The following is a 26,081-nucleotide window of genomic DNA, read 5'->3' on the forward strand; positions in this document are numbered from 1 at the left end:
CTTTCGAACAACGCGCGGCCTTAATCTTCACAGAGGGAGCCGCAGAAAGCTGGGATCCAGCCCCAGTTGCTCACCAGTCTTCGCGCACCATAAGGTAACATGACACGTTTGAAACCACAGGCGCCAAAATCGCACTTTGTCATCTGGTGAACGAGGGTTTTGTTTGGTGTTACAAGCACTTCTTCGTTCGCTTTAGTCCTTTTATAAGACACAATGAGGTCGAATTTCTTCGATATTTCGGACTCAGACGATGAATTGGACCATGAAGTATGTATTGGTAGCTACCGAGGCGATATTGTAGGTATTCGCTACTACCGTGGCACGGTGAACTACGACGAGATGGTATCACTGACACGTGAACCGCACAATCCGTACGATAGAAACGCTGTTCGTGTAGACAACGTGTACGGAATACAGGTGGGGCATATAAAGCGAGAGTTAGCCCGAGCCCTGGCTGATGTGATGGACAACAGATTGGCGAGATTAGAGGGGTAAGTTTTGCAATGCCTGGAGATCTTGATGTTGCATCTGTTCTGATCTCGTTAATGTGCTAAAATAAAAAAAAAGATGCGTTGCAAGCTTACGTCACTTGTATTACTCGCAGGCGTTTCCATTATTTGATTTTCAGCTTAAGTAGATTTTCTGCCAGCCTTGAGTAGCATAAATACTTGTTGACTGAGTTTGTGTCGGTCAGATGTCGGTCAGTCATCATGCATAGGTCTTGAATTGGTGTGCACGACTTCACTTTTCCTGACCAGTAACGAGTGAAAGATTTACATAAACTACGTTAGAGATCAGATTACCTGGGGAAAATAATATTGATGCAGTGGAAGCCCGCCTTTCGGCCACCTCGATATGTTACGGCCACTTTATTCTGGCCTGAGCAAAAGCTCAGTCAGTCATTTTCCTGTTCAAAGAAACCGCTTAATACAGCCACCTTGATAATATGGCCAGATTTTTGTGGTTTGTGGCCTGTTGGTGACCGGATTAACGGAGTTCCACTGTGATTGGAATATTGACTTGGCTTAAAGTGAAATCGATGAAAAAGTGGATGCACGATGAATTACTTGTACACAGACGACAGCATTTCTCAGGCTCCAGCGAAAGTCGTACCCAAGAACACTGAGACTCATGGGGTGCTTGCCATTATGCGAGACTGCCTGGACAGATACCAGTGGGACTAACCAAGGAAATGTTGAAATGATATGTTGTGTTCAAATGGGACCAACCAAGAGAAAAGACACTTACCATTTTCCATCCATTTCCCCAATCCTCCACATAGGAAGAAGTGTAACAAACCGGTTTGTCAAAATGGAACGGCAAATTTGGATCTGACAGGTCTGAACTGAAACAGACCTCTCCATTTGACTTTGGATGGTAATTTCTGGAATGTTTGCCCAGATAATGGAAACTCCGAAAGGACCCATGTTGATAAGATCGTAAACCAGGTTCTTATATAATATGAGCCATGCACAGATATTGTCAGATGACTGCAATCTTATTTAAACACCTTTTTCTCCATAGTGTTGTTCCATTTGGAAAAAATAACATCTATACCATGCCTTGTGATATAACATTTTGGGGTAGGCCGGAAAATGAACAAGAAGTTCTTCAGAGGATGCGTCGGCATGGGCACATTTTGAGAACATTTAGGGAGCCAATTCCACAAAAAAGTGGTGCATCTGGACCTAATAACTTGCGCTCAGTGATGGGTCTTGGTAGACCTCCTTCTGTTAGGATTTCATATGATAAGGTATATAATGGATTATGGACAATTTTTTTTAGATCAAGATGACTGGATATTGATGAAGTTCTTTTTGTTATATTGGCATCTTTATGAACTCGGGCATTAAGTCAAGGTCCTTAAACACGTAAAAACAAATCACTCAAAGGCCAATATCTATCCATCTCTGACAAATTAAGTTTGATCAATGGAATTATCCATATGGCATACAGGTTTTCTTGTAGAGCTCAGCAAGTTATCTTAAGCGGGCATGATAGCTGTATCTTTACCTCTTGGATAGCCAATTATAGTACATGACTTGGTTCATTTAATCTGTTTGTATGGCTATGTACTATGCTGTAGATGTACATTGAATAATGAAATATTTCAGTGTACATATCTTAAGACATTTAGGCTTTAATGGTCAAATAGATTGTGCCTTCATTCTTGTTCCAGGTGGTTTTTGGTTTACACTGATTTTAGAGCTTCACTTGCCCAAACTTGCCTGGCTACCATTTCACAATTGCCTTTTACTGTTATATTGGTTGGGATTACCAAGCCTGCAAAAAGTTTTTGTCTATAGGCAGGTCATTTGTCAGGACAAGGACCAGTTTTGATCTGACAAAAAGCCAGTCTGGTCGGACAAAAAAAATTGTTTGTCGTCAGAAATTAAAAAGAGACATTTGAGACATTTTGGTATTTTGGTGTAGACACTTCGCCAAAATATTGGTTGTAAATTCGAAAAGCTTATAAGTCAACTGGGTGTAAAATTGCTACTAGCACCAGCAAGTAGGACCTTTACATTACTTCTAGTGTAATTTTACCTGTTGAAAATTGACAAATTTACAAACGTTTATACCCCTAGTCACACAAGCGTTTCCAACGTAACAAGTTTCCCAAGACGTCTAAGGAAAACGGGAAAAGCGATGAAACAATCTCCCGCGTGGACATTCAGAGACTTGAAAATTGGCTGAAATGAATTCTTCAACTCTTTCTGAAAGCAAGTTTCCTCTGGATGTTTTTGGGGTCAATTGAATAAAAAATTTGCGTTATTATTTAAAATGTGGAATTGGAGGTGGTCGTGACTATAAAGCGTGACCAATATGTACATTCACGCTTTTCACAAAAACATTTCTGTGGTACGGAGACTACATTTCACCCACACTGACAGACTTAAAAAAAACTATAAGAGTTAAAAATTAAACTGATTTTTGATCATACGGACTAGAAAAACATTTGATTACGTTTTAGAGGTTTTAAAGTTTTTGAAAGCGATTGCATTCAGATAAACGAAATGTGAATATTTGGGCTGTGTATCAATTTCCATACTATTATAATCGGGTCAATGTATTACGACTGAAAATTAATTCCACAACACTTGGTAGCAACAAACAACGAGTAATTACATAAGACCTCAGTTTTTAGTAGTTTTTCAGATGAATGTAATTCAGACTAAATGGGGCTTCACGATCTTTCACAACGCCACTGCAAAATGCGTAAATTAACATGTAGGGATAGTGGGACTGATGTGATGTGTTTACAATTCGACATAATTATAATATTTGAGACGACGCACTGCACGTGATAAAATTCTTAGAATTGGAATAACAACAAAACCGATAACAAAGCTTTTTTGCGTAGTATTTTGTGGCAGTATAACAAAATAACTTGTTCCATATTCGGCCACAAATTTCCAGTTAAAATGTTTTTCATTTTAGCAGAAATGCCCGGTCAGAGTTTCCGACCAGGCTAAGCTTTTACCTGTCAAAACCTCAAATTTTAGTGGACAATTGTCCGATGAGCAACTGTTATTTGCAGGCTTGGATTACTGTACATTAGATTTCCTTTCATCTACTAAGATAAGGTGAAAGCCATTATATTTACTCCCTGGAAAGGAGAGCAAGACTTGTAGTAATTTTCACAGTGTATCTTTTTGGGTGACTGGATTAACACAATAGCTATGGTCTCTTTTAGATGACAATGGAGTTGGACAAGCTATTTGAGAAACTTGGGCAGAACAAGATGGCAACTATTGAACCTGCTGAGGTTTGTGAATCAGACTGGAAGAATTCTTATTGTAATTCCTTATTAATGCATCAAGTATTAGTCAGAGTGGTTTTCACTTGAGTGTTGAAAATAATTTGCTTTGGTTTTGCAGTACTTAACACTAAGCAATCAGCGTAAGACTCATACTACTTTGTCATCAATCCAGAAGTAACAATGACTCACTGGCACATGCTGTAAAAAAAAAAAATTGCACTTCACATCAACTACATGTGTTTCCTCTTGAGTGATGATTGCTTCACTGGATTGTCTGTGCCCTTTGTGACTGGCCACAATGATAACTTTGGTTTTGGTTAAATGATGACACTTAATTGAAACCACTCTACAATGTGCAAAGAAAGTCATGTCCGATAACTTGGGGCTAGTGGATTTTGCTGTCAGGCTAGTGAATTCTCAGTGTCATCACTTGCTTGATGGGCATGTCAAGTTTCTTGGGAAAATGTTTTGAGGAAATTGAATCATGAGATACTGTAAGAGATGAATTTTGGGGAAGCTTTTGAGAACAATTTGCTTCATAGTTGCTATGCTATGCTTCATAGTTGCAGCTTGCCCCCAAAAAACCCAATTTTATTTTTTGTGCCCTGCTCTTGATTATAGACTGAGATATCTATATCTATTATAGGCATCACTCAGAACCTTGTCTTTCATACTGTAGTGTACCACGTCTCACAAGGATGTCTTGTATGTACATGCCATTGGGTACTGACCATATGATAATATTCATTATATTAAAAAAATACTTAGTCAGGGGTTTCATTTAATATGTTTTCAGCAAGAGGGCAACTGTTTTTCACAGGCGGGCAAAACTTTTTGAACTGACTTCTTTATACAGTCATGTAAGAAAAACTTTCCTGTAGATGGTCAAACCAGACAGGCAAATTATCATCCTCACAGCCAGTCAATTTGTTTGGTGCCCAGCCCTTAATGAAACCCCTGCAAAATATAACTAACAGCTGCTGAATTTCCTTTTAGGCCATAAAAACTGTGCTATTCCCCCATCAGAAGCAAGCTCTTGCCTGGATGATCGCAAGGGAAAACTCAAAAGAACTTCCACCATTTTGGAAAGATGAAACCATCAACAGCAGGAAAGGATACTTCAACTCAGCTACCAATTTTGCAACAACTACACGACCTAGTTGTGTGCTTGGAGGGGTTCTTGCCGACGATATGGGCCTTGGAAAGACACTGGAAGTTATTTCACTCATTGTTACAAATTTCTACAGTGGAAAGCCATTGGTTACTCTGGCAGATAGGAAAACTCAAATAACAAATGTATCAAAGGTTATTACAGTAGCATCTAATTGAACTATTTGTGTGGCATTTATTCTGAAATATAGGCACAGTAGACATCTCCAGATCGAGCAGTCTGGGTTCGAGCCCTGGTTGGGGACGTCGTGTTGTGCTCTTGGGCAATAATAGATACTTTACTCTCTCCACCCAGGTGTGCAAATGGGTACTGGCATATTTAATGCTGGGCGTGACCCTACGATAGACTAACATCCCATCCAGGGAGGATTTCTGAAATACACCTAGTCGCTTCATGTTACTAAAACCAAGATAAGTTCTGACCTGATTGGCCACTTGGTTTGTATGCAGACTTTACTTTTTTACTAATGGTACTTAAAATTTTATATGATACCATTTTGGATCATTCTTTGATCTGAGCTGTTCTCTTATCATGCTCTCACTTTAAATTTTGTTCCAATGGAGTACAGATCATGCATAAACCCTTTAACACACTGTCTCAGAGTTACAACTGTATTCCATTGCCTTGAGAAATTATGAAAGATTGAAATGTTATGCCTTCCTTTCTTGTAGCAGAGGACTAAGCGATCAAGACATACAAACCAAAGAACGAAACAAAGCCAAAGAAAAAAGGAGGACTTCTTGAATGATGATGAATATGCGATTATCCGGATTGATGATGAGGATGAAAATGAATCAGGTGACAACAATGACGAAGAAGAAGATGAAGAATTTTCTGGTGATGTATCATTTAATATGACTGGAAAAGAGGATCCAAACTTCAGTCCTGACATAGATTCCATCAAGAAGGCTGCAACCTCTCAATCTGTCAGAAGATCCTCAAGGTGATGTTAATTTATAATTATTATTAGATAGACTCAGGTACACATTTTACTGGAAAATACACCACTCATAAAATTCATAGGAAAGCACATCCAGGACTTAGGTGGTGTATTTTCCATATCCTCACTAGTTAAGATATTGATCACTTCACTGATATCATGTTTGACCCTTAAAGTGCCCATATGATCAAATTCTTGATATCAATTTTTGTACATTTTCGTACACAATAGGTCTTTCCTAGCTATCTTGCCAAATGTCAATCTACAGTATTACCAACATTAGAACCCGTGTCTTTTGGACCTTTATTTCTGAAAATTTATGGTCACCAATAATTTTCCTTGTTCCAAGTCTTGGTTGAGAATTTGAGAAAATGAAGTCATTTTCTCAAAAATACTGCATGGTTTGAAATCATAAAATTGCATGAATATGAGAGCAAAGTTAATTTGTTATTCTTTACGCGAATTGCAGTACTAATTGTTAATTATAATTTCCACCCGTGTGGTATTTTTGAGGAAAAAAATATGACATAATGTTCTCAAATTCTCACCCAAGACTTGGACATGCAAAATTAATGGTGGCCGTAAATTCTCGGAAATAAGGGTCCAAAAAGCGTGAGTTCTAATGTTCGTAATAGATTGAAATTTGGTAAGATATCTAGGAAAGACCAATTGCCTCTGATCATGTGCCCAAATAAGGGCACGAAAGGGATTGTGTGAGTTAGTGCCAGCAAGCCAAGTGTGTTAAATGAAAAAAAAAATCACCCTAGCTTAACTTATCTTTGTTGAAAAATGATTTTCTCAGAAAGTGTCCAAATGAAGGAGTTGGTAAACTTACATTGTAGGTGGAACTGCGTCAGCTTGTCAGTAAATTTCTTTGATGATGTGGTACTGATCAGAAATCTTTTTTTCCTATACATTTTTGTATTATTAGGTCAACCAAGAGACCAGTGCGGTATATTGAAGCTGAAGTGCTTAGTGAAGGAGATGGCAGTGATACTGAACTGGTTGCTAAGGATAGTGACAATGAGACAGACAAGGTCATAGATCCTTGTCCAACCAAGAAAGCCAAAGTTTCAAAGAGGGCAGCACTGGTGGAAGATAATGAATCCACCAGTACTAATGTCAAAGAACATAAGAGCATGAAGCCTAAAACAGCTAAAAAGGAGTCCAAGGAGAAGAGGAAAAGCAAGAAGAAGAAGAAAGAGGAAATAGGTGGGTTGTTAAAGAAAAATATGTACATATTGATTGTTATATGCTCCAACTGAAAAACTTTATTTGCCTGATTAGATGAAACGTTATCATTATCAGATCATTATGTCATACCTTAACATTACAATGCTCTAGATAAGTGAAACTATGTTTACCCCTAGGGAAACAATGTTTTGTCATCAATGAACTTTTGACTCGCATGTGATCAGGTCGTGCCTTTTGAGGCTTGATTGTGTAAATTTGTATGAATGCTGTATTGGATGAACACATTTTGTTGTCCTGTTTGTCAGGGCTTTATAATAGTTTTAAATTTGAATGTAGAACTTAACCTCAAAACTTTGAGGACTTATCTACTAAAGTTGATCTTAGGATCAAGTCAGGGCTCAAAGAAAGTGCCATCCAGTCACCTGGGACAAGTATATTTTCCTTTTGGGCATGTAATGTTTTATTCTTAGTTGCCTGGTGGGCAAGGGATCAGGCAAGTCATCTGCCAACTGAATCATTAAGAGAGCAAACTTAGACTTGCCCAGGGCAAGCAAAGTTTGAGAGCTATTTGTTCCAAGGGCAAGCTGGAATTCAAGCGTTGGGTTAATTTAGACTTAGCTTGACTTTGCATTTTCAAAATGTTGTGTAACAGGTAAACACAAGCCAAGTTCAGTCATTAATGTGGATCTAACTGATGATGGACCAACTGCCAAGCCTCCCTTACCTTGTCTCCCTAAAGATGATGTTGCTAAGGAGCTACCTGTGCCAGCAGGTTTGTGCATGTTTGACATAATTCACTTGTGACATGTTGCTGACTTCTCAACTTACTAATCCGTATTTTCACTTGATTGCCATGTACATTTTACTAATGAATCAGGTGGTGTATTAAGAAAATATTCATGACCACTAGATGACTTTTGCTGCTCTGTGACTTTTTGGAAAAATCTTTATTATGACTGCTTGAGTCTGAATTTTTCAGTATAGCTTCTAAAAACCGCTTTCATTGAGAAGTTTTTTCAGTTTTCAGAGTAGTTCATGTTTCCAACAAACAGCAAGTGGTTTTAAAGACTGTGAACGGTGCCTCTTTTCCCTTAATTTCCACACAAATACTTAAAATACAATGATTATTTTTTTACTTTTTGCGTGTTCATGAACTAAAAAAGGAAAACACCTTGATACTACATGTAATTCTTGCATCTTCTTTTTCCTATTTTAGCTTCAAGTGCAGGTAGTGCTGTTGCAGAGTGCCCAGCTGTGCCACATGTTACATTGCCTCCCCAGTCAAGCAGAGAAAGGACTGCTCATCTTGGACCAAGACCAACTTTGGTCATCTGCCCACTGTCTGTTCTAAGTAACTGGCAGGTACATATTAAATCAATTATGATTACCTAACATGATAGGCATGCAATACGCACAGATAGTACAGTTTGTAGTATTCCAAGTTGCCACATACTCTCATACATGTACGCTGCAGCCTTATGATACTGAGTCATTTACCTACATGAAGTAGCACCACAAGCAAGCTGTGTATGCAAGCAGTGGGTTTGTAGTTGCACAGGGCTCGAAAAAATAAAATTGTCTGAATTGCAGCTTAGCCTTTGGACAAGCATCTTTCAAGTTTTGCTTGCCCTGGGCAAGTATAACTTACTTAGTGGCAGACGAGTTGCCAGAGACCTTTCCCATTGGGTAAGTGAGAATGAAACTTTAGTCACTTGCCCCGAAAGAAAATCTACCTTTCCTGGACAACCAGATGGCACTTTTTTCAAGCCCTGTTGTAGCTCTTTGCACAAGTTACTAGGTGGCAATGGAAGGTAAGACTACCAATGAACTATCAGTGTTCTGAGTCTTGACCGTCCAGCTTGATGAGTTTAGCTTGTATGCAGAGATGCCTAGTTTCCTTGTTGTGGACTCTTCTGTTGAGTCTGTGTAGAGGCCATGATTGCTTACATTTCTGAAACATTAGGCATTCATTGCCATTTTGAATCTACCTCACTTGCTTCCTCCCCCCCCCCCCTCCCCCCGTTGAAAAGTATGTGAATGTAGCTTTCCTTGTTGTTCCTTTCTTCCTTCCTCTTGCAAGACTAATACAAACATTTTTAATCCACAGGATCAGTTTGATGCTCACGTTCATGATGGCCTGTTGAATGTTTACACCTATTATGGCTCTGAGCGTACAAAGGATCAAAACTTGCTGGCTGAACAGGATGTTGTTCTAACCACTTACCAGACATTGTCTTCTGAATTCTCCAAGGTATGTTATGCTGTGCACTTACAAAAAGAATTCAAAATGACACATCCAAAAAAAGTAAAATCGTTCTTTATTTTTGATGAAGGTGACATGTCCTCACTTCCCTAGTAGCCCAGAACTCCTGTGGGAGGATTCCTATGTGAAAAGGTCAGGGATTCTGGTTGTCTCGCTTAGGGGTGTAAATCTTTGATTTTGATCCCACTCAAATAGGGTGTTTGGGAGCAGACACCACTACTTTAGGTCGGCAAGGTATCTTCTAGGGTTTCACTTGTAGAAATAGTAAAAACAAGCTGGTGTCTTTTGGCATCAAATAAAGCTTGAGCCACGCCCAGATTGGTCTCCTTTAGGGGCTTAATTCAAAGATTCCAACGAGCACCCTCAACCTTTTCACATGGGAGTCCCCCCCTACCCCCCTACCCCAAGGTCAGAACTGCAGCTGTTAATTCAGTTCTTACTGGATGAAGCAATAAGAAGTTTGCTATTTCCCTTGCATAGGATGCTATGCCATGACTGGTTTCCTCCGAGTCTTTAGTTTCTGCAACAACGATTCGATTTGTACTCCTGAGTGCTTATGAGAAGTACAGTAGTGCAACGTGTCTTCAGGTTACTTAACAGAGAAAAGTGAGGGTTTTTACTTTGAGTCAGTAAAGTTCAGGGAAGTTGAAATTTAGCAGCACTGACTTGGTTTGGAAATCGTTACTATATTTAAACTCTGTCATTTTTAAATTTGCTTGTTCAGGGAGAGCTTACTTTTACTAGGGAAATGTTAGGCCGAACTTTTGAAACTGTTCTCTGTGGCTTTGTCTGAGGCACGACCATACTGTATATAAATTGCCAGAGATTAAGGTTCTCGCAAGTGCTATGGTAACTCCTTGACGACCACTGCTTTTCTTGTACCACGTTACTTAATTCTTCTACAGGGAAAATCTCCTCTTGCAAATACCCAATGGCTAAGAGTCGTCCTTGACGAAGGCCATGTGATCAGGAATCCTAATGCCATGATGTCTAAAGCTGTCCATGCACTGAAATCTGAACGGCGATGGGTGGTGACAGGCACGCCGATTCAGAACTCCATGAAGGACATGTTCTCTATCATAAGCTTTTTAAAACTGGAGCCGTTCACTGATAGGCAGTGGTGGAGAAGAACAATGGAACGACCGATCAGTGAAGGCGATCAGGGTGCGCTCAGGTATGGGTAAATTATTTCGGTCTGGAAGATATTGCGCAGGGGCGGATGCAGGAATTCCTGAAACGAGGGGTTGGTCACCTTAATAGGGAGTTTAAGTAACCAGGACGGCGACGCCGAGGACAAGGTCGATTCAAAAATGATTTTATCTTTCTCCTACGAATCTCGCGGTACTCTAAACTCTAAAGTCATTTACTTTGTTTATCACAGGCAAAACTATCACGAAACTGAACCTTGGACCCAGCGATAAATTTGAAATAAAAATTTAAAAAATTAGCCGCCGTGGTTCACGTTCTCCAGGAAACGCAGAATTTGGTCATTTCAGGTTGTTTTGCAGAGGACGGCAAAGAAACGTACAAAGAATTATAACGCACGTGCACAGCCATTTTTCAGTTTATTAAACCGTTGCCGTTGACGTCGTGGTTTTCTTAAACTCCCTAATAACTTTCTGCGCCATCAGCTGTATGGTGAGCGCCGTTAGAACGAGATTCCAGGGAAGGGGAGCCGGGGGCGGGGGGGGGGGGGGGGGGGGAGTCCGGGGCCACGTCTCTGCGGAAAATTGTTCCGATCTTACCTCTAAAATGCCATCTCCAGTATTCTTGACACTTGAAAAACGTTTGTAAAGGCATGATATAAAATATGGAGTTTACCTTATTTCTCAACCAGGAAAAAAAAATGCTAACCTGACAATCAGTCAACTGGTGGAAGCGAAACAACTGCGTATAAAACAATTTCATGGAGAGTAAAAGAGAGAACAAAAAAGTTGCTGCTCAAAAGGGAGATTGCAACCCCCTCAACCTCTCCTCTGGACCCGCCTCCTTAATGGTTTTCGACCTCGTTTTTTTCCGTTATACGATATGCTAAGTCTTCTTTACCGTGTCAAAGAATTTCTTCAAATCAAAGGAACCTGAAAGTACATGTTGCAAAGTTTAGGACAGTTTTCTTGTGACTTTTGTGAAACCAAAGCTAAAGTGGTCGCATCTCAGTGGCCAACCCTAACGCAGATAATAAAAGCAATGAGCCAATCAGAGCACAAAGCAAAAACCTGCGACCTATGCTAAGCGCGGTAAAACGCGTGTGTAAGTCAATTCACGATTGGTTACTTTTTGTTTTGCACCTAATTGGTTGAGAAAAACAAACATTCGCTCTGATTGGTTACCGTTAGAGACCCTCGCAAGGGCTTTTTAACAAGAGCTCATTCGGCTCAAACGTGAACACAAAATTACGTTTAGTGGTAGAATACTTCAAACCACTAGATAGTATTAACAGCTAATGCACCGGCGTGCCATTTCCTTTCAGTCGTTTGCAGTTACTTATGGGAAGTATTGCAATGAGGCGAACCAAGACACAACAAGTGGATGGTAAACCACTGGTGGAATTACCGGATAGACAGGTTTATGTGCAGCCTGTTGAGCTGTCCCTTGAAGAGAGGAAGCTGTACGACTCTATGGCTAAAGAGGGAAAACTTGTCATTGGCAAGTAAGTTGCTGTCGTATTGTTTTGTGTTTTTGTTTTATGTTGGGCTACCTTTTACGAAGAGAAAGCTGCACAACTCCACGGCAAAACAGGAAACACTTGCCAGGCTTTTAGCCTGGATATGCGCTTAGGACAGATATTTCCTGGGCAGTGAGCAGAAAAGAATCCATTGTAGTGATCTTTTATATATCTTGGATTTGGACATGGTATTATCTTTCATAGCGCTGTGACAGCCTTGCCTAGTTCCTGTACGGCTTTCTCCCAGGTCTTCACGCTCAATTGATTTCAGTGACGTATCCGAGTCGAACGGTAAGGAGTTCACGCTTTTCGCCTCTGGCCACGTGACCCCAAAAAAACAATTGACCAAGGCGAAATTTCGAGGCCTAGGAACTAGGCAAGTGACTGCTACTTAAATGCAGACCTTCTTAAGGTCATTTCCAACTCAAAAGTCACCTTTTTCAAAGGTCAACCTGTACGACCTCGACATTCATTGGAACAGAAACCTTGTAGTTTTAGAGAGTAATAGGTGTTCTCGGACGGAATCAAAACAGAGTTTAGTAAGAAAATTGCGAGAACCAGTTGAAAGAGAAATTCCACAACTGCGATGATATTAATAGACAATTTCCGAGTTTCCTTTTGCCTCTGTGTCAAAACGAGTCTTCATATAAAACCATTCATTCATAGGAAAATGAGTTGCCCCTACTGGCTCTTTTTCATACTAATCAAACTCATTTTCATATGAAGTGTTTTGCACGAGGACTCGGTTTGAAACAGAGGCCCAAGGTAACTGAGCATGTACGTCCTTTTTTTCAGATATTTCAAAACTGGCAACATTCTCCATAATTACGCCGATGTGTTGGCAATTCTGATGCGGCTCAGACAGCTGTGTTGTCATCCTAAGCTCTGTGCAGCAGCGTCAGCCTTGTCTTCAGCTGAAAGTAAATGTTGTGTAAACGTAAATACTTCTCTTAGAACGGTAATCACTGAGATTAAAGTTCAAACGCCAACACAAGGTTTGCCTTAAAGGAGCTCAGTCACGATATTTTGAGTTATTTTGGCCACATACAAAATTACCTTTAAATTGAAGGAAACTTGAAAATAGAAGTTTCTAAGATAGAAAAACGGTAAAGAGTTATATAATAGTAAACCATAAAGGAACAAGGATGAGAAGATTAACATGGGCTACAAACAACAAACTTGAAAAATATAGGCTACACCTTTCAACATGGGCAAATCTTGACGAAGCTCCTTTAAAACTGTTGTAAGTCAAGGTTTTGAAGGATTCAGAGTTTAAGTTCTGGCACATAGGATATCATTGGCGCGTCAAAAGTAGGCAAGGTGGTGTAATGGTTAGTGCGGTAAACTCCGGATCGAGCAGTGCGGGTTCGAGTCCTGGGTAGGGCCCTAGTGTATTTTCATCGACGCTTACTCTCCCAGTGCCTCTCTCTTTACCCAAAGAAAGAGAAAGGCAGTAATATTGTGTTTTAATTTCGATTCACTAGTATAGGACGGCAGGGCTGCGTGGATCTTGAGAGGTTTGCCAATGGAACTGGACTTATAAGATGGAATATGATTTCAGCATTGTCTGTCTTAATTACGTGAAATTCTGTATTCATAGTTCCATTCTGGTTTGACACTTTTTAAAAGGCTGTTCTACCCCAGAAGAACTCCGTCAGAAGCTTGTATCTACCCTTGTCACCCTTCTGAGTTCAGGAGCGGACGAGGAGTGCCCTGTTTGCCTGGATTCACTCTCTGTCCCAGTGATAACGCACTGCGCGCACGTGTTCTGCCGGAGGTGCATAGAGGATGTGATCAAGACGTCGGAGGCGAACCCTCGCTGCCCTCTTTGTCGTGGCTGCATCAGTATGGATGTGTTGGTGGAGGTCCCCCCTGACGCAGAGGATTTGGATGAAGGCGATGGATCTGCAGAATGGCACTCCAGTTCAAAGGTAACGACCCTTCGACGATTAACAACATCTCCATTGCAAACAGGATCAGCCATTCACTTGGAAGAAGCTTTATTACATAAGGTTCATTTTCATTTCATTTCTCCTAGACTTTGGCCTAAATTGTTGACTTCGTCACGGTTGTTTGAAGTCCAGATCAATCTCAATCTCAGTCTTGTTCTAATTTTATTAAATCTAAATCTTGTTCTTAATTCGTTAATTATTCTCTCTTCAGCGTTTTATATCCGGCTAAGTTCGCAAACTGAAACCCAAGCCTAACAGAACGGTCAATGTCTACATCTCCTGTTATATAAACTATGAAACAACTGAATAGCAGTTTGTCCTGCTTTGATAAGCTTCCATGATTGCCAAGGTCCGTGGCTAAAAATAATCTCTTGCTAACCGAGCGCGACGGCCGTACTGGGGAATATTGGCACGAGGTCGTGACAGCACGGCACGCGAGGTTTGTACAAAAACGACCGAGGGCTAATATTTCCCAGAACGACTCGAGCTAGCCAGGTTAGTTAGTGGTTTACAATATGGCACTCGGGTTATGGCTGTTTATTGAATTTGTGGCTTTCAGAAACAAAGAAAATACACGGCTTATGACCGTTTCCATAGAAACTGTCCGTATAGCAAAATCCCAACCAAGAAAGAGCCATTCAGGACACTCAGATTTAGCCCGGCCAAGGCTACCTTACCATGTAATCAGTAAATAAGATTATTTTCCTTATTGCGCCAATATTCCTTGGGCGCTTGTTGTCTTTCAGGTTGATACGTTGATGTCTCTCTTGACCAAGCTCAGAAGTGAAGATCCCTCAGTGAAATGCCTGATCATCTCGCAGTTCACGTCCATGCTGAACATTGTTGAAACACCATTGAAAGCGGAAGGCTTCAATTTTGTGCGATTGGATGGCAAGATGACTCAGAGGAAGCGAGCTGAAGTGATAGAATTGTTTGATGAGCGCGGACCGGATTCTCCCACTGTCATGTTGCTGTCACTGAAAGCAGGAGGAGTCGGACTGAATCTTACAGCGGCTTCCAGAGTGTTCCTCCTTGATCCTGTAAGTTGAAACAATCGTATGACCTTTGCAGTTTAGTCGTAGAAAGTAAAGAACAACTTCAGCTTTTCGAGGGCTCCTCCAACTTCCTTAAGCATCTTCTAACTCTTGGCGATTCTCCTCAGTCCCGACTAGGTTGAAATCACTCACTCCCCTATGTAATCTGTCTCGTTGTATGTGGTTCCAAACGATCTTTTGAGCAGTTTTCAGTGGTCCGGAAATCATGGTTCTTAGATTTTGACTTGGTCATTAAGTACTCCAGTTTTTAGGGTTATCACGGGAATGCAATGGCCAGTTTCCCCTGTGAGACGCGCCTGCAGGGAATCATGGTAGTTGTATTCTTTAAAACAAATATCCAGTCCAACTGAAGATGATGAATACAACTATGTTTTCCCGCGCTTTGCCTCAGCTTCATGCAGTTACTTCGAGTTTTGATTGGTTCATTGGATTGTCTGCCTCCTTTGTCATTGGCTAGAGTGATTGCTTAGGCTTTGGTTTTGCGGCACTCAATTGAAAACCGCCCTACTGTTCGGTGCGATATAAAGTGTGCTTTACTGGTTCTGTTTCGCAATTGGCCAGGTCTGAAAAACGGCCATGGAAAGCGGCGTAGTATGGTCTGTGTTAAAAATAAAAATTGAAGAACGGAGGGGGAGAGGGTATACCCCCACCAAAATGTCCCAGAGCTCTTCCCACCAATTCCTCTCGGCTTTGAGAGAGAAGTTTTCCACCACCTGAATCTTGGCCAAATTCTGTGGCTCGTTTTCTAGCAGTTACATCTTTATGTCCTGCAGGCGTGGAATCCTGCAGCTGAGGAACAGTGTTTTGACAGATGTCACAGACTGGGGCAGACCAAGAATGTTATCGTAACCAAGGTGAGTCACTCAGTGGCTTCCTACAGAGTAATACAGTACAGTCACAAACTGCGTTCACACTAGCATCGAAAGATATTTAGAAAAACAAAACATGTTTAAACGGAACAAGTTTCTCCTAAACATGTACATTGTTCACATTACGTCTCCGGTTCAATCTCGTTTAATACCTTGGTACTGCACTTACAAACTGTCAAATCGGTTTTGTTATAAGTTTTTTGGCGTTGTTATCCCAATGTTTTACCGTTACTTCGTACGTCCTATTTGCTGTCACTTGATGCTGTCTTTCTTGGCCAGCCCATATTTCAGCCAAACATTTGTTTCATTGTAGCCCGGGTGTAGTATATTTCGACCTGTCTCCTCCGGTTTGGGTCGCTACCTCTAACGTGCGTCGTTTGATCGAAATCGAAACTACCTCGTGAGATATCGGACGCATTACAAGGCTGGTGGTCACCGCCGTCATCAGTAGAGTCATCAAACTGTTCGTTCGTTCGTTCGTTCGTTCGGTCGGTCGGTCGGTCGGACCTAACCAACCAACCAACCGCCTTTTCTAATTAAACTATGCATTTATTTCCTCTAGTTTGTTGTGAAAGATTCAGTGGAAGAGCGCATGCTTGAACTTCAGAAGAGGAAGAGAGAATTGATGGCAGGTGCGTTCAAGACCAAGTCATCAGCTGAAGAAAGACGACAACAAAGAATTCAAGATGTCAAAACTCTCATGGACTTCTAGCTGAAGAACTGTTTCGCCAAAACCCTCCATTTTGGTCGGTGAAACAAAAAAGCTTCTCTAATTCAACTCGTTGAGCCCATGGTATTTTGTATTTTCTTATTGCACAAAAAGAATGGTAAAGTTTTGGTTATTGCGATTTACGAAAACAAAGTACACTCTCAGGTGACTGTTAATTTTTGTTTCCTTTGGAAGAGAAGTTGGTAGGGGGTGGCCTGGGGCTGATTTCGTAAAGAATTCTGTTTTTACCCGAGCTCCTCTGCTAAAATAATTTGTCGTTTTCTGGTTCGTCATTTATCTACGAAGAATGTTTTGAGAAATCAAATCTATAGCTCGTTTGAGAGTTAGTGTCGTTTTACTTTTAATTTCAAGACTAGTTGCCGTTGCGTTTGGTAGGCGTACCACAAAAGTTCCTGTTAAGCAAAAAAGAGAAAAGAATCAACATTATTTAAAAGTTTCATGAAAGCCTAAGATGCAAATATCGCAATTAGTTATAACTTTTTTCAAATTTCATATATGACAGATCAGATTTAGGAAAGGCTCAATATTAATTCCAGGATTTTAACATTTGCCAAAGTTTGCTTCTGTAAACGAAATAAAAAGCAAAAATAATAAATAAAACACAAAAATAAATAGTCAAGCCTTTTTCTCTGTTTTAAGACTGAATTAGTTTCCAATATGATATTTTTCACAGGTAGGGGTGATTAACCCCATACAACTCCCAGCATGGAGACCCAGGGGATGTACATTAGCATGCCTCTCACCCTACTTATGAGGGTTTTCAATCCCGCATCCCGCCACTGTTTTACTCAATCCCGCCATCCCGCTCCACTCAAAATGTATATCCCGATCCCGCCTCATTAGAGTTGCAGTTGTCCGCGTAGCGTTCAATTTTCATGTTTTCCATCCCGTTTCCTGCTTTTACTTTTAAAACTATCTCGCATATCACCTGTCGAAATAAGCAATTGAATCCCGCCCCGCCAAAATATTTTTCGACCGCTTCCCGCCTCCTTTTACTTTCATCCGGCCAGCATTCTGCCACACCAGGAACCTGGCTTCTGGCCTGGTTAAGCCTTTTCAGCATTTGGAGAGAAGGAACTTTTCGTTGTAGGTATTGTAGAGTTCAGCGAACTACCGATGTAAACATATAAAAAAAAAACTCTGAGGCGGACCAAGTACTTCATAAAACCGGAGTTTATCCCGGTTTCTGTAGCCGACTGCACTTTATCCGCGCGCAGTGGAGGCTCTGGACTGTCGTTGATCGTTAGAGCCTGGGAATGAGGCAGAGTTTTACTAGGGACGTCATGTAAGTTGTACACCTGGTGGGTTGCTTCTTTCATGGCTGACTCCGATGACGAGCGAAGAAAGGTAAACTGAGCAGTATTTAACGGTTTTCTCTCTAAATTATGATGTTTCAAAGCTTTAAAATGATCTTTAATCTTTTTAATGTTACTTTGAAACATTTTGGTCAAGGAATGGCACCTTACAAGTTCGAATCGTATCAGCGAAGTCGAAATGGCTTATCTGAGTCGAGATCATATTTCGTTGTCCTTGGATACAAGCGAAACGTTTGATAATTTTTCTCGGGATATCAGATGATCATCCTTTTGTTCGCTAGTGTTAGCAAAAATTTTGAAGGTTTCTGTATGAAATGCATGCGGGCTCGTCTTGGATTTCAATATTGTAAATACAGGTCTGACAGCAGGCTGTTGCCGCCTCTGAACTGTACATGTCTGTATTTAGCACATAATGTAATTAATCTGGTTGCTTACTCAAACTGTTTTAAAACAAAATTCAAAGTAAATTTAAAGTAAATTCGTGACAACTTGGCAATATTCGTTAGCCACAGTATCGTATACTCTTTCCCACAGCAACAAATTTAAAATTGTCCACTTTTAATTATTGAGCATGTACATGTACATAGGAGGGTGGTAAAGGTTTTCTTTAGCCAGGAGCTTATCATCAACTTTGCTTTTCAGACTTCCCATGTAACTGCATCAAAGATCATGAGTTGCATTTTGTAGTCTGTGTTGCAGTGGTAAAACTTTTCGTGAAAGCTGTTACAGTGAGGTGTTTACCAATATTTTTGTGACAATGCCTTTTGATCTCACAATATATAATTTGCAGCTTGTCGTTAATCAACCATATGATGAGACTCTTGAAGTAAATGACGACGAAGAAGTAGCCAGCACCTTTTCACCAAGCCCTAGACCTACTGGCGGCAAACCAGGTGGATATAATCCAGGTGATTAAAGATCAAATGACATATGTAGCTTATTTTATTTAAGTTAAGGAATATACATGGGTTATTGACAAAGCCTGAGGTCAAAATGGCTGGATATTGGATATAAGTTCTTTTTTTTTTTTGCATGTTTATGGATTTAGGCAAGTTTAAGGTCTCTAAACTCCCCAAAAAAGAACAAGGCCAATATCCAGCCATCTTGACCAAACAAGCTTTTGGTAAATAAAGGATTCATTATATGGCTTTCGGTTAAATTCTTGCAGGACAAAGTGGATTGTCCTCAGTGGGCAAGATAGCAGCATCTTGCCCGCTTTGTAGCCAACCACAGTGTAGAATTTGGTTCATCTTGTCTGCTCACTGAGCTACGTGTAGCCACATAAATTAATCATAGTTATAACTGTCAGTTTGTCCTTGGACATGTTCATCTACACCAGTGCTGGTTGGTTATCAGACATTGTCTGAACAAATCCTGTAATAATCTGACTAATGTTATAGACAAGTATATTTGGACATCAATTACCCAAGCGTTAAAATGACTTAGCGTTTTGTCACAAAGATCTTGTTTACAGATCATGTTTGCCTTGAAACATTTTAAAAATCATAACTCATGGATCTGCTTAATATGTAGTCTCCACACTTGCATAACACATGAAAAAAACATGCTTGGAAATTACAAAAAAATGCTAATTTATGCGTCCCAGCAATTTTTGAATATCTCTGCCCAAAATAGATGTTGTGCTAATTGAGAAAAAAATACTTCTGCACTGTGCACCGTAATCACGTTTCTCTTTTGGCCGCAGGAATTGGATCTATCTCCATGACTGACCAAAGTGATGACGAGTTTGACCATGATAACCTAGCAGAAAGTAAGGTGGGTATTTCAGGACTGCTTGAACCCCATTTCATTATCAGAAAATATGGCGCCCCACTATTTACTATTTTTAGTAGCAAGTTGGTGCTAAATTTATATAAAATGTACAAATTTATTTTGGCCAGTTCATTTTTTGATCTCTGTAGGAGGCTCCTGGGGGCTATTCTCGGCCACAAGAACTGCAGGGGCTCAAGGAACGACCTGGGAGACCAACTGGCCAAGAACTGGAAAGTCAACAAACTAATGATGATGAAGATGAAGATGATAATGATGATCAGAGTGACAGTTCCGATGATGATGATGAAGATGATGACGCACATGGAACTGCACTGGTGGGGTATGTCCATTATTTTTAGGTACCAACCTTGCATGAGGGAATAAATACAATAAATAACATTGACTAATGGTTTAATTAATTACCATAAAAATCCAATTTGGGACCCAGTGCACTTGAAATTTAATTTTTACAGCTTCAGGGAGGATGCTTACAGTATTTTGTGTTTTATCATGGCCTCTCTGAAGTGTCCAAACAATAAATGATGCACTTAGTTAAATCCTCTTTGGCTTATTCATGATGTTGACTCCTCCCCCTAAAAATTGATAAGGGGTCTTTACTTACAGGGGGGTGTTAAATCTCATTATTATTAGTTAATGTTCTTATGGTGGATACAGTATATAAATTACAAAATGTCATGCTCATTAATGGGCATGTGTTTGCTGTTTTATGTACTTGCTGCCGTTATCTTTTTTTACATCCAGTGCTTATGACCCAGCTGACTATGAACACCTTCCAGTGAGTCAAGAAATCAAGGAACTCTTCCAGTACATTACAAGGTACGTTTTATTTTTTACAATGCCACTTGTCTCTAACCTTTCTGCATGACTTTAGTACACAAAAGATCAGGGTTGTCGCTAAGCGCCAGCTGCAAAATTCACTGGCTGAGAAAGAATGGATTGCTGGTTGGATTTTGGTGGGCGATCACTTGGTAAAGGACAACGAACGGTTGTTAGGTTACCAATGTACGATAATTCGATATCTGAACCATATTGAACCATCTAAACGAAAAGTTTGGAGTCAATTCCTGACTACCATGAGTATCGGTGCTACTCTATCCAGTAAAGTAATTGAAATAAAATCTTGTTTTGAACACTTGTTTATCGTTTTCTTTCCATGCACTGCATCCGCCATCTCGTAAATGTGAAGCTTGGTAGCATGGCATTCAAGGTGTTCCAAAAGAATAAGGACAGAAATTTTTTTCCAGGTCTCTCTCGAAAAATGGTGACCGGCTCATAAAAATCTTAGCCGGGAGACTATTTTCTTAGCTACAACCCTGATAGATAGTATTTTTCTTATTGCTCTGATTGATAATATTTAAGTTAAACATTTGCACTGTTTATCATAGGTACACTCCGCAAACAATTGATTTGGAGCATAAAATGAAGCCGTTTAATCCTGATTTCATCCCTGCTGTTGGAGACATTGATGCATTCTTGAAGGTAAGACGTCAAATAATCAATGGTCACCGGATACAAATGTTTTGGTCACTGTTAGTAAATTTATTAAAGGAAAATGAATACTCACTTTAGCTTGCATGGCAAGCATACTTTCCATATAAGGGAAGAGATTCTTGGCTGCTGGCTGTGTGAAAATTGAGGTGAGAGTAAAAATAGATGGAGAGAGGGGTGGTGGTGTACGGCAATAATGGGGAAAAAGATCTTTTGTTCGTACGAGAACACTTGCTATGCAGACTGTGCAGGCTAACTCACTTTTCACGACTTTGTCTGGTTACACAAGAAAAAGTTAAGCCTATTCTTGGACAAAAAGAGCTGTTTTGTATGGTAGGTTTGTCAACTAAAGGTTACAAGCATTAATACTGGATCTTGGCAAAGATTGGGTTGAAAAGTTTCAGACTAACACAGATTTCAATAAAAATATCAAAATACCAACTTAAGATCTTGGGGTGGGTGAGTTGGTAATGCACAGTCATGCAATCATGGTGGACACAACGAAACAACTACCTGCCCAGGGTCACATGACCTGTTCCCAGGCCCCAGTAATGCTTGAGGAAAACATTTTCTACTTATTTCATTTCACTTAGCCAGTGGAATTTATTTACACCTCTTGTCCAGCTTTAACTTTTTTATGACTTTCCTGCAGGTGACACGACCAGATGGTAAACCTGAGACTCTGGGATTGGTCGTTCTTGATGAACCAATGGCTAAACAGTCTGATCCTACAGGTACACTGTACACATTTTCTTGGACCAGGATTTACACAAGAAAATAATACTACATATACTTGTACATACTTGGTGATCTATGACTATACTGTAACTTCAAAAAGTGGAAGCTTGCCTCTGAATTGACCAGGGACATTGTGCTGTGTTCATGGGAAAGACACTTTCTTCTCACAGTGCATCTCTCCACCCAGGTGTATATATGGGTACCGGCAAATGCTGGGAGAATAACCCTGTGATGGACCAGTGTCCTAGTCAGTTGGAGGTAGAAATACTCCTAGTCACTTCATGCTACAGAAACCAGAGATAAGTACCATTCTGATGGGCCACTTGGTTTGTATGCGGACTTTACCCCTCCCCTCTCTTGTAAACAAGGATATATATTCTCTAAAAACACAAGTTGTTTTCTGATGAAAAAAATTACTAATTTTAATGTTACATTTCAGTTCTGGATCTACAGCTTAGAACCATCTCCAAACAGACAAACTTGAAGGCCATGGTAAATATCCCAGAACATACAGTATAAGCATTAAAATGTCTTAAAACTAAAGAAAATTAACTGTGTTATCTTTTGGAACCCACGTGACTCAATCATGACAATGGAAGTTCTAGAGCCCCATTTTATTCTGTTTCTAATTGTAATATTCATTGAACATGTCTCTCTTTCCATGCTGCAGACTGTGCGGAGCATTGAAGATCCTGAAAAGAATCCTAAAGCTGTTGATAACTGGATAGATAGTATCAGGTAATAAACCAATCTTTTTGTGTGACGGTGCCTGGTGGTTGCTGCTTACAAGGTTGTCATGGATACCCTTTGCGTTCAGTTCTTTTTGCACTTGGGCTCCACCATCCTTTCAGGTATCATTCCCCAAGCTCATCTATTGTTGATGAGTTTAATCAGGTAATAAATCAATCGTTTAGTGCAAGTGTCCACACATAAGGAACCTTGCCACTGGCAGAGAATACCATTTTTCTCTTTAACCCAATCTATACTCCTTTATCTCCTGCTCAACCATTTACCTCCATCTTACAGACTAGCAATTACCATCTGGCAGACTATGGTGCCATGTTAAAAATTTGAAATCTAGGCGATTGCCAATTTTACCTTCTTGACCCCACAAAAATGTTGTTAAAAGTAGAGCTTAACTGATTCAACCACAAAAGTGCATCAAATATTCCAAAAGTTTCCCTCCAAGATGCCAAAAATCAGCTGAAATAGAAAATGTACAAGTCATGTGCTTTGCATGCTTTCTGTTGTACATACAGTATGTCGGAGATTTAGTGACCCATATGCAAGGGTTTCATTAAGGATCATGGCGCAACTTGACCGGCTGTAAGGACGGTTGTGCCCAGCTGGTTTGACCATGTAGCTCTGAAAAGTTTTCTTATAAAGAAGCTCAGTTCAAATAGTTTTGCCTGCCTGTGAAAACCTGTTGCCCTCGTGCCAAAAATGTTCATGAAACTGCTGCATATGGGAGAATGGGAAATTTGGTTTGTATCCAGGAGACTCCCAGATAATCCTAGATGATCTGGGGGAGGAGTTGTAGGGGGAGTACACTTTAGATATGAAAACTATGTACCTAGTAATTACTCTATGCAGGGGTTTCATTAAGGGCTGGGCACTGGGCAGATTGACTGGTTGTGCTTGCCTGGTTTGACCATCTAAAGGAAAGGTTTTTATTGTAGAGAGGTTCAGTTCAAAAAATTTTGCTCACCTGTGAAAACCAGTTGCTCTGTTGCTGAAAACATTGACGAAACCCCTGAACTTTATGGGTGACTAGGATGCACCATTTTACCAACCAGTCACCTGAGCCACCCTCCCATAAAGAGTTGTTCAATGTGTAGAGACCCACCTGGCCTGTGTCATCATACATGTATGCTGTTCATTATTTTTTATATATTAAACAGCTTTTTAATTAATTACCTGGAAACGTGTTTGACTGTCTTCACATGCTTCTTTTTAACAGGGAACTTCATCGTCAAAAACCTGCTCCTACAGTTCATTACCAGAGGTAAGAAGAGGACACTGAACAGCTAATAAAAAATTCCTTCCATTATTAAAAGTAAAAGGAATGTCTGGCAGGGATTGGCAGAGATTGGGTTGCTTTGTAAACTGCACACTGGCAATCATAATTATTATGTTTGCTATAACATGTTTCAAATGTAGTTGTTCAAGACATGACAAAAGGTCAATACAAACATTGCGGATCAAGAATCAAAACCTTGTGCTCTCTCCACAGACAACTGCACATGCACGAACCAGGATTACATCGTGATACTTTGGAAAAATGATTACATAATAAAATCTTCGTAACAATGTATTGAGAATTATGAAATACTCTCCTTATGCTGCATTTAATGAAGAGGCTGGGGTGCATTTCCATGTAATTTGTGACTATCACATCATTTGTGATTATGGCTCTCTTTGATTTGATTTTAGTTTGTATTCTTACTGTCTGACAACAGTTTGATTACATTCTCTCTATGTCTAGGAATATGCCAGATGTCGAGTCCCTTATGCAGGAGTGGCCACAAGAATTTGAAGACCTTTTGAACCAGGTCAGCTGTAGTTTATGAAATCTGACTTGTCTGTTACCTTTCAGTGTTCAGTATCAAATCTTTGAGCAGTAAATTCTCACAACTTATAAACTGCCAGTTTTAAAGCTCAATTTGCTGCAGTGTAGTTAAAGCACTGAAGTATTAAAACAAAATGTGCTTTTTGGAGGTTAGGGGTCAAATCTTTAAGAGTCCATTGCACCAGGATTGTTCTTAAAATCTGCCACAAATTGTCACCAGAATTTGTTTCAAAGATAGCACATGCACTCAGGACGTTAATTACAAAACCTCTTTCCAGCAATGACCTCAATGGTGCATAAGTGATATGATATGATATATGATATATATTTTCCTTATGTTGGTTTCGTTATCGTTTTTCTCATTTTTATTCTGTAAGAGCATTGAGATTTTCTAATGTAATGCGCTAGAAATAAATTATTATGATTCAAAATTGGGACCCTGTAGAAGATCACTATCTGACTTACATCTGTGCCTTACACAATGTATGCAGGTGTGTGTGATAGCACCTTAGACTCTTGAAAACATTCTTTCAATCTTAAAAAGGTTGGGCTTCCAACAGCAGATCTGGATGTGGAGTTGAATCAATACGTGGATTTGATCTGTGGTAAGTTGCCACTATTTTATTTGGAAGAATGGAAATCTGGACATTTCTTGTAATAATAATTATTATCAGAGTTGCACTGAGTTGTTCATAGTATAATAATTTTAGTTTTTTTTTTTTTTCTCTGCACTTTTGGTGACAGGAATCCTTGACATCCCAGTACACAACAACAGAATCCATGCTCTGCATGTGCTGTTTACCTTATTTTCAGAGTTCAAGAACTCACAGGTATGTACAGAAAGCGTAGCTATATGTATGAACTGATGTCATTATAAATCTGCAGCACCAGGTGTTTAAAAGAAACACCAAATATTTGGCCTGCGTCAAAGACAGTCTAAAACACTGGGATTCTGTTGCGTGCCCGGCTGCACCAAAGGCCAAATATTTTGCCCCCAAAAAGAATTAATAATCTTCAGTTCGCTTCCAATTCCAAGTGAAAGTTGAAAAATCTTCTTTTTTAAAATTTAATTTCAAAGTTTGTTAAAATTTGAGTGGTCCTTGAATTTTTACACAGCTAATTTTTCACATTCCTGTTAGACTAGTGCATGAGAAAGTGGGATTCTATAAACTGGGACTCAGAATTGGGAGTTTTTGTTCCACCATTCAATTTTCTTTTTTCTAAATTTAATGTTTTGGTCTCTGTGTTACAGCATTTTCATCAACTTGCCAAAGATAATCAGATGTCAAACGAGTTGAAGTTGGATAATGGTGATGCTGTTGGAGGAATGACGGCAGCAGCTGAACACATGACTCTCAATGGAGGAGATACCCAAACCTTAAACTTTGATTACTGAAATACCATACTCACTGCAGTGTTTTTGTTTGTTTTTGTGTAAAATATATTAATTTATTTTGTCTTTAAAGAGACTTAAGTGTGTAGCATCACAGTATATTTTAAAGAGTCTTGTAGTATTTTGGCAAACCCATAAGGCAAGTCAAAATACAGATAATGAGTAAAGGGGTAGTCATGGT

The 26,081-nt window shown here is 39.8% G+C and overlaps 2 protein-coding genes across 4 annotated transcripts in view; both read left to right on the top strand.

Moving 5' to 3' along the window:
• Window positions 1-79: 79 nt before the first annotated feature.
• Window positions 80-17,221, top strand: LOC110044233 (DNA-dependent ATPase/E3 ubiquitin-protein ligase HLTF-like). Of its 2 annotated transcripts, none has more exons than XM_089293285.1 (16): window positions 80-491; window positions 1,525-1,753; window positions 3,698-3,769; window positions 4,760-5,068; window positions 5,609-5,877; window positions 6,806-7,086; window positions 7,721-7,840; window positions 8,285-8,430; window positions 9,176-9,319; window positions 10,237-10,505; window positions 11,802-11,981; window positions 12,792-12,916; window positions 13,626-13,927; window positions 14,695-14,988; window positions 15,777-15,857; window positions 16,435-17,221. In XM_089293285.1, the coding sequence occupies exons 1-16, from the start codon at window positions 214-216 to the stop codon at window positions 16,582-16,584; spliced, it is 3,249 nt and encodes a 1,082-aa protein (XP_089149411.1). In that variant the 5' UTR covers window positions 80-213; the 3' UTR covers window positions 16,585-17,221. The 2 variants fall into 2 exon arrangements, with proteins under 2 accessions (XP_089149411.1, XP_089149410.1); XM_089293284.1 differs by having other exon boundaries at window positions 81-491; window positions 5,606-5,877.
• Window positions 17,222-17,882: 661 nt separating this feature from the next.
• The window catches only part of LOC110044193 (intraflagellar transport protein 46 homolog), a 9,211-nt gene continuing 1,012 nt past the window's right edge, over window positions 17,883-26,081 (top strand). The window contains exons 1-14 of one of the 2 annotated variants that reach the window (XM_020749697.2): window positions 17,883-17,949; window positions 18,709-18,826; window positions 19,624-19,694; window positions 19,841-20,031; window positions 20,454-20,528; window positions 21,098-21,191; window positions 21,853-21,934; window positions 22,378-22,430; window positions 22,609-22,676; window positions 23,899-23,943; window positions 24,424-24,490; window positions 25,052-25,112; window positions 25,252-25,337; window positions 25,760-26,081. The exon at window positions 25,760-26,081 is cut by the window's right edge and continues 1,012 nt beyond it. In XM_020749697.2, the coding sequence (XP_020605356.1) occupies window positions 17,920-17,949; window positions 18,709-18,826; window positions 19,624-19,694; window positions 19,841-20,031; window positions 20,454-20,528; window positions 21,098-21,191; window positions 21,853-21,934; window positions 22,378-22,430; window positions 22,609-22,676; window positions 23,899-23,943; window positions 24,424-24,490; window positions 25,052-25,112; window positions 25,252-25,337; window positions 25,760-25,903 (1,185 nt within the window). In that variant the 5' untranslated portion in view covers window positions 17,883-17,919 and the 3' untranslated portion in view covers window positions 25,904-26,081. The remainder of the gene's footprint in view (window positions 17,950-18,708; window positions 18,827-19,623; window positions 19,695-19,840; window positions 20,032-20,453; window positions 20,529-21,097; window positions 21,192-21,852; window positions 21,935-22,377; window positions 22,431-22,608; window positions 22,677-23,898; window positions 23,944-24,423; window positions 24,491-25,051; window positions 25,113-25,251; window positions 25,338-25,759) is intronic. The other variant, XM_020749698.2, reaches the window with a different exon arrangement.

Source organism: Orbicella faveolata, unplaced genomic scaffold (assembly GCF_042242905.1).
Source record: "Orbicella faveolata isolate gen_17 unplaced genomic scaffold, um_ofav_v1 contig_25, whole genome shotgun sequence".
NCBI classification, from domain to species: Eukaryota; Metazoa; Cnidaria; class Anthozoa; order Scleractinia; family Merulinidae; genus Orbicella; species Orbicella faveolata.

Coding starts and splice junctions, on each gene's coding strand:
- LOC110044233 (XM_089293284.1), top strand. CDS start 214: ATGAGGTCGAATTTCTTCGATATTTCGGACTCAGACGATGAATTGGAC. Junction 3,770..4,759: donor CAACTATTGAACCTGCTGAG/GTTTGTGAATCA, acceptor ATTTCCTTTTAG/GCCATAAAAACTGTGCTATT. Junction 14,989..15,776: donor GAGTGTTCCTCCTTGATCCT/GTAAGTTGAAAC, acceptor TATGTCCTGCAG/GCGTGGAATCCTGCAGCTGA.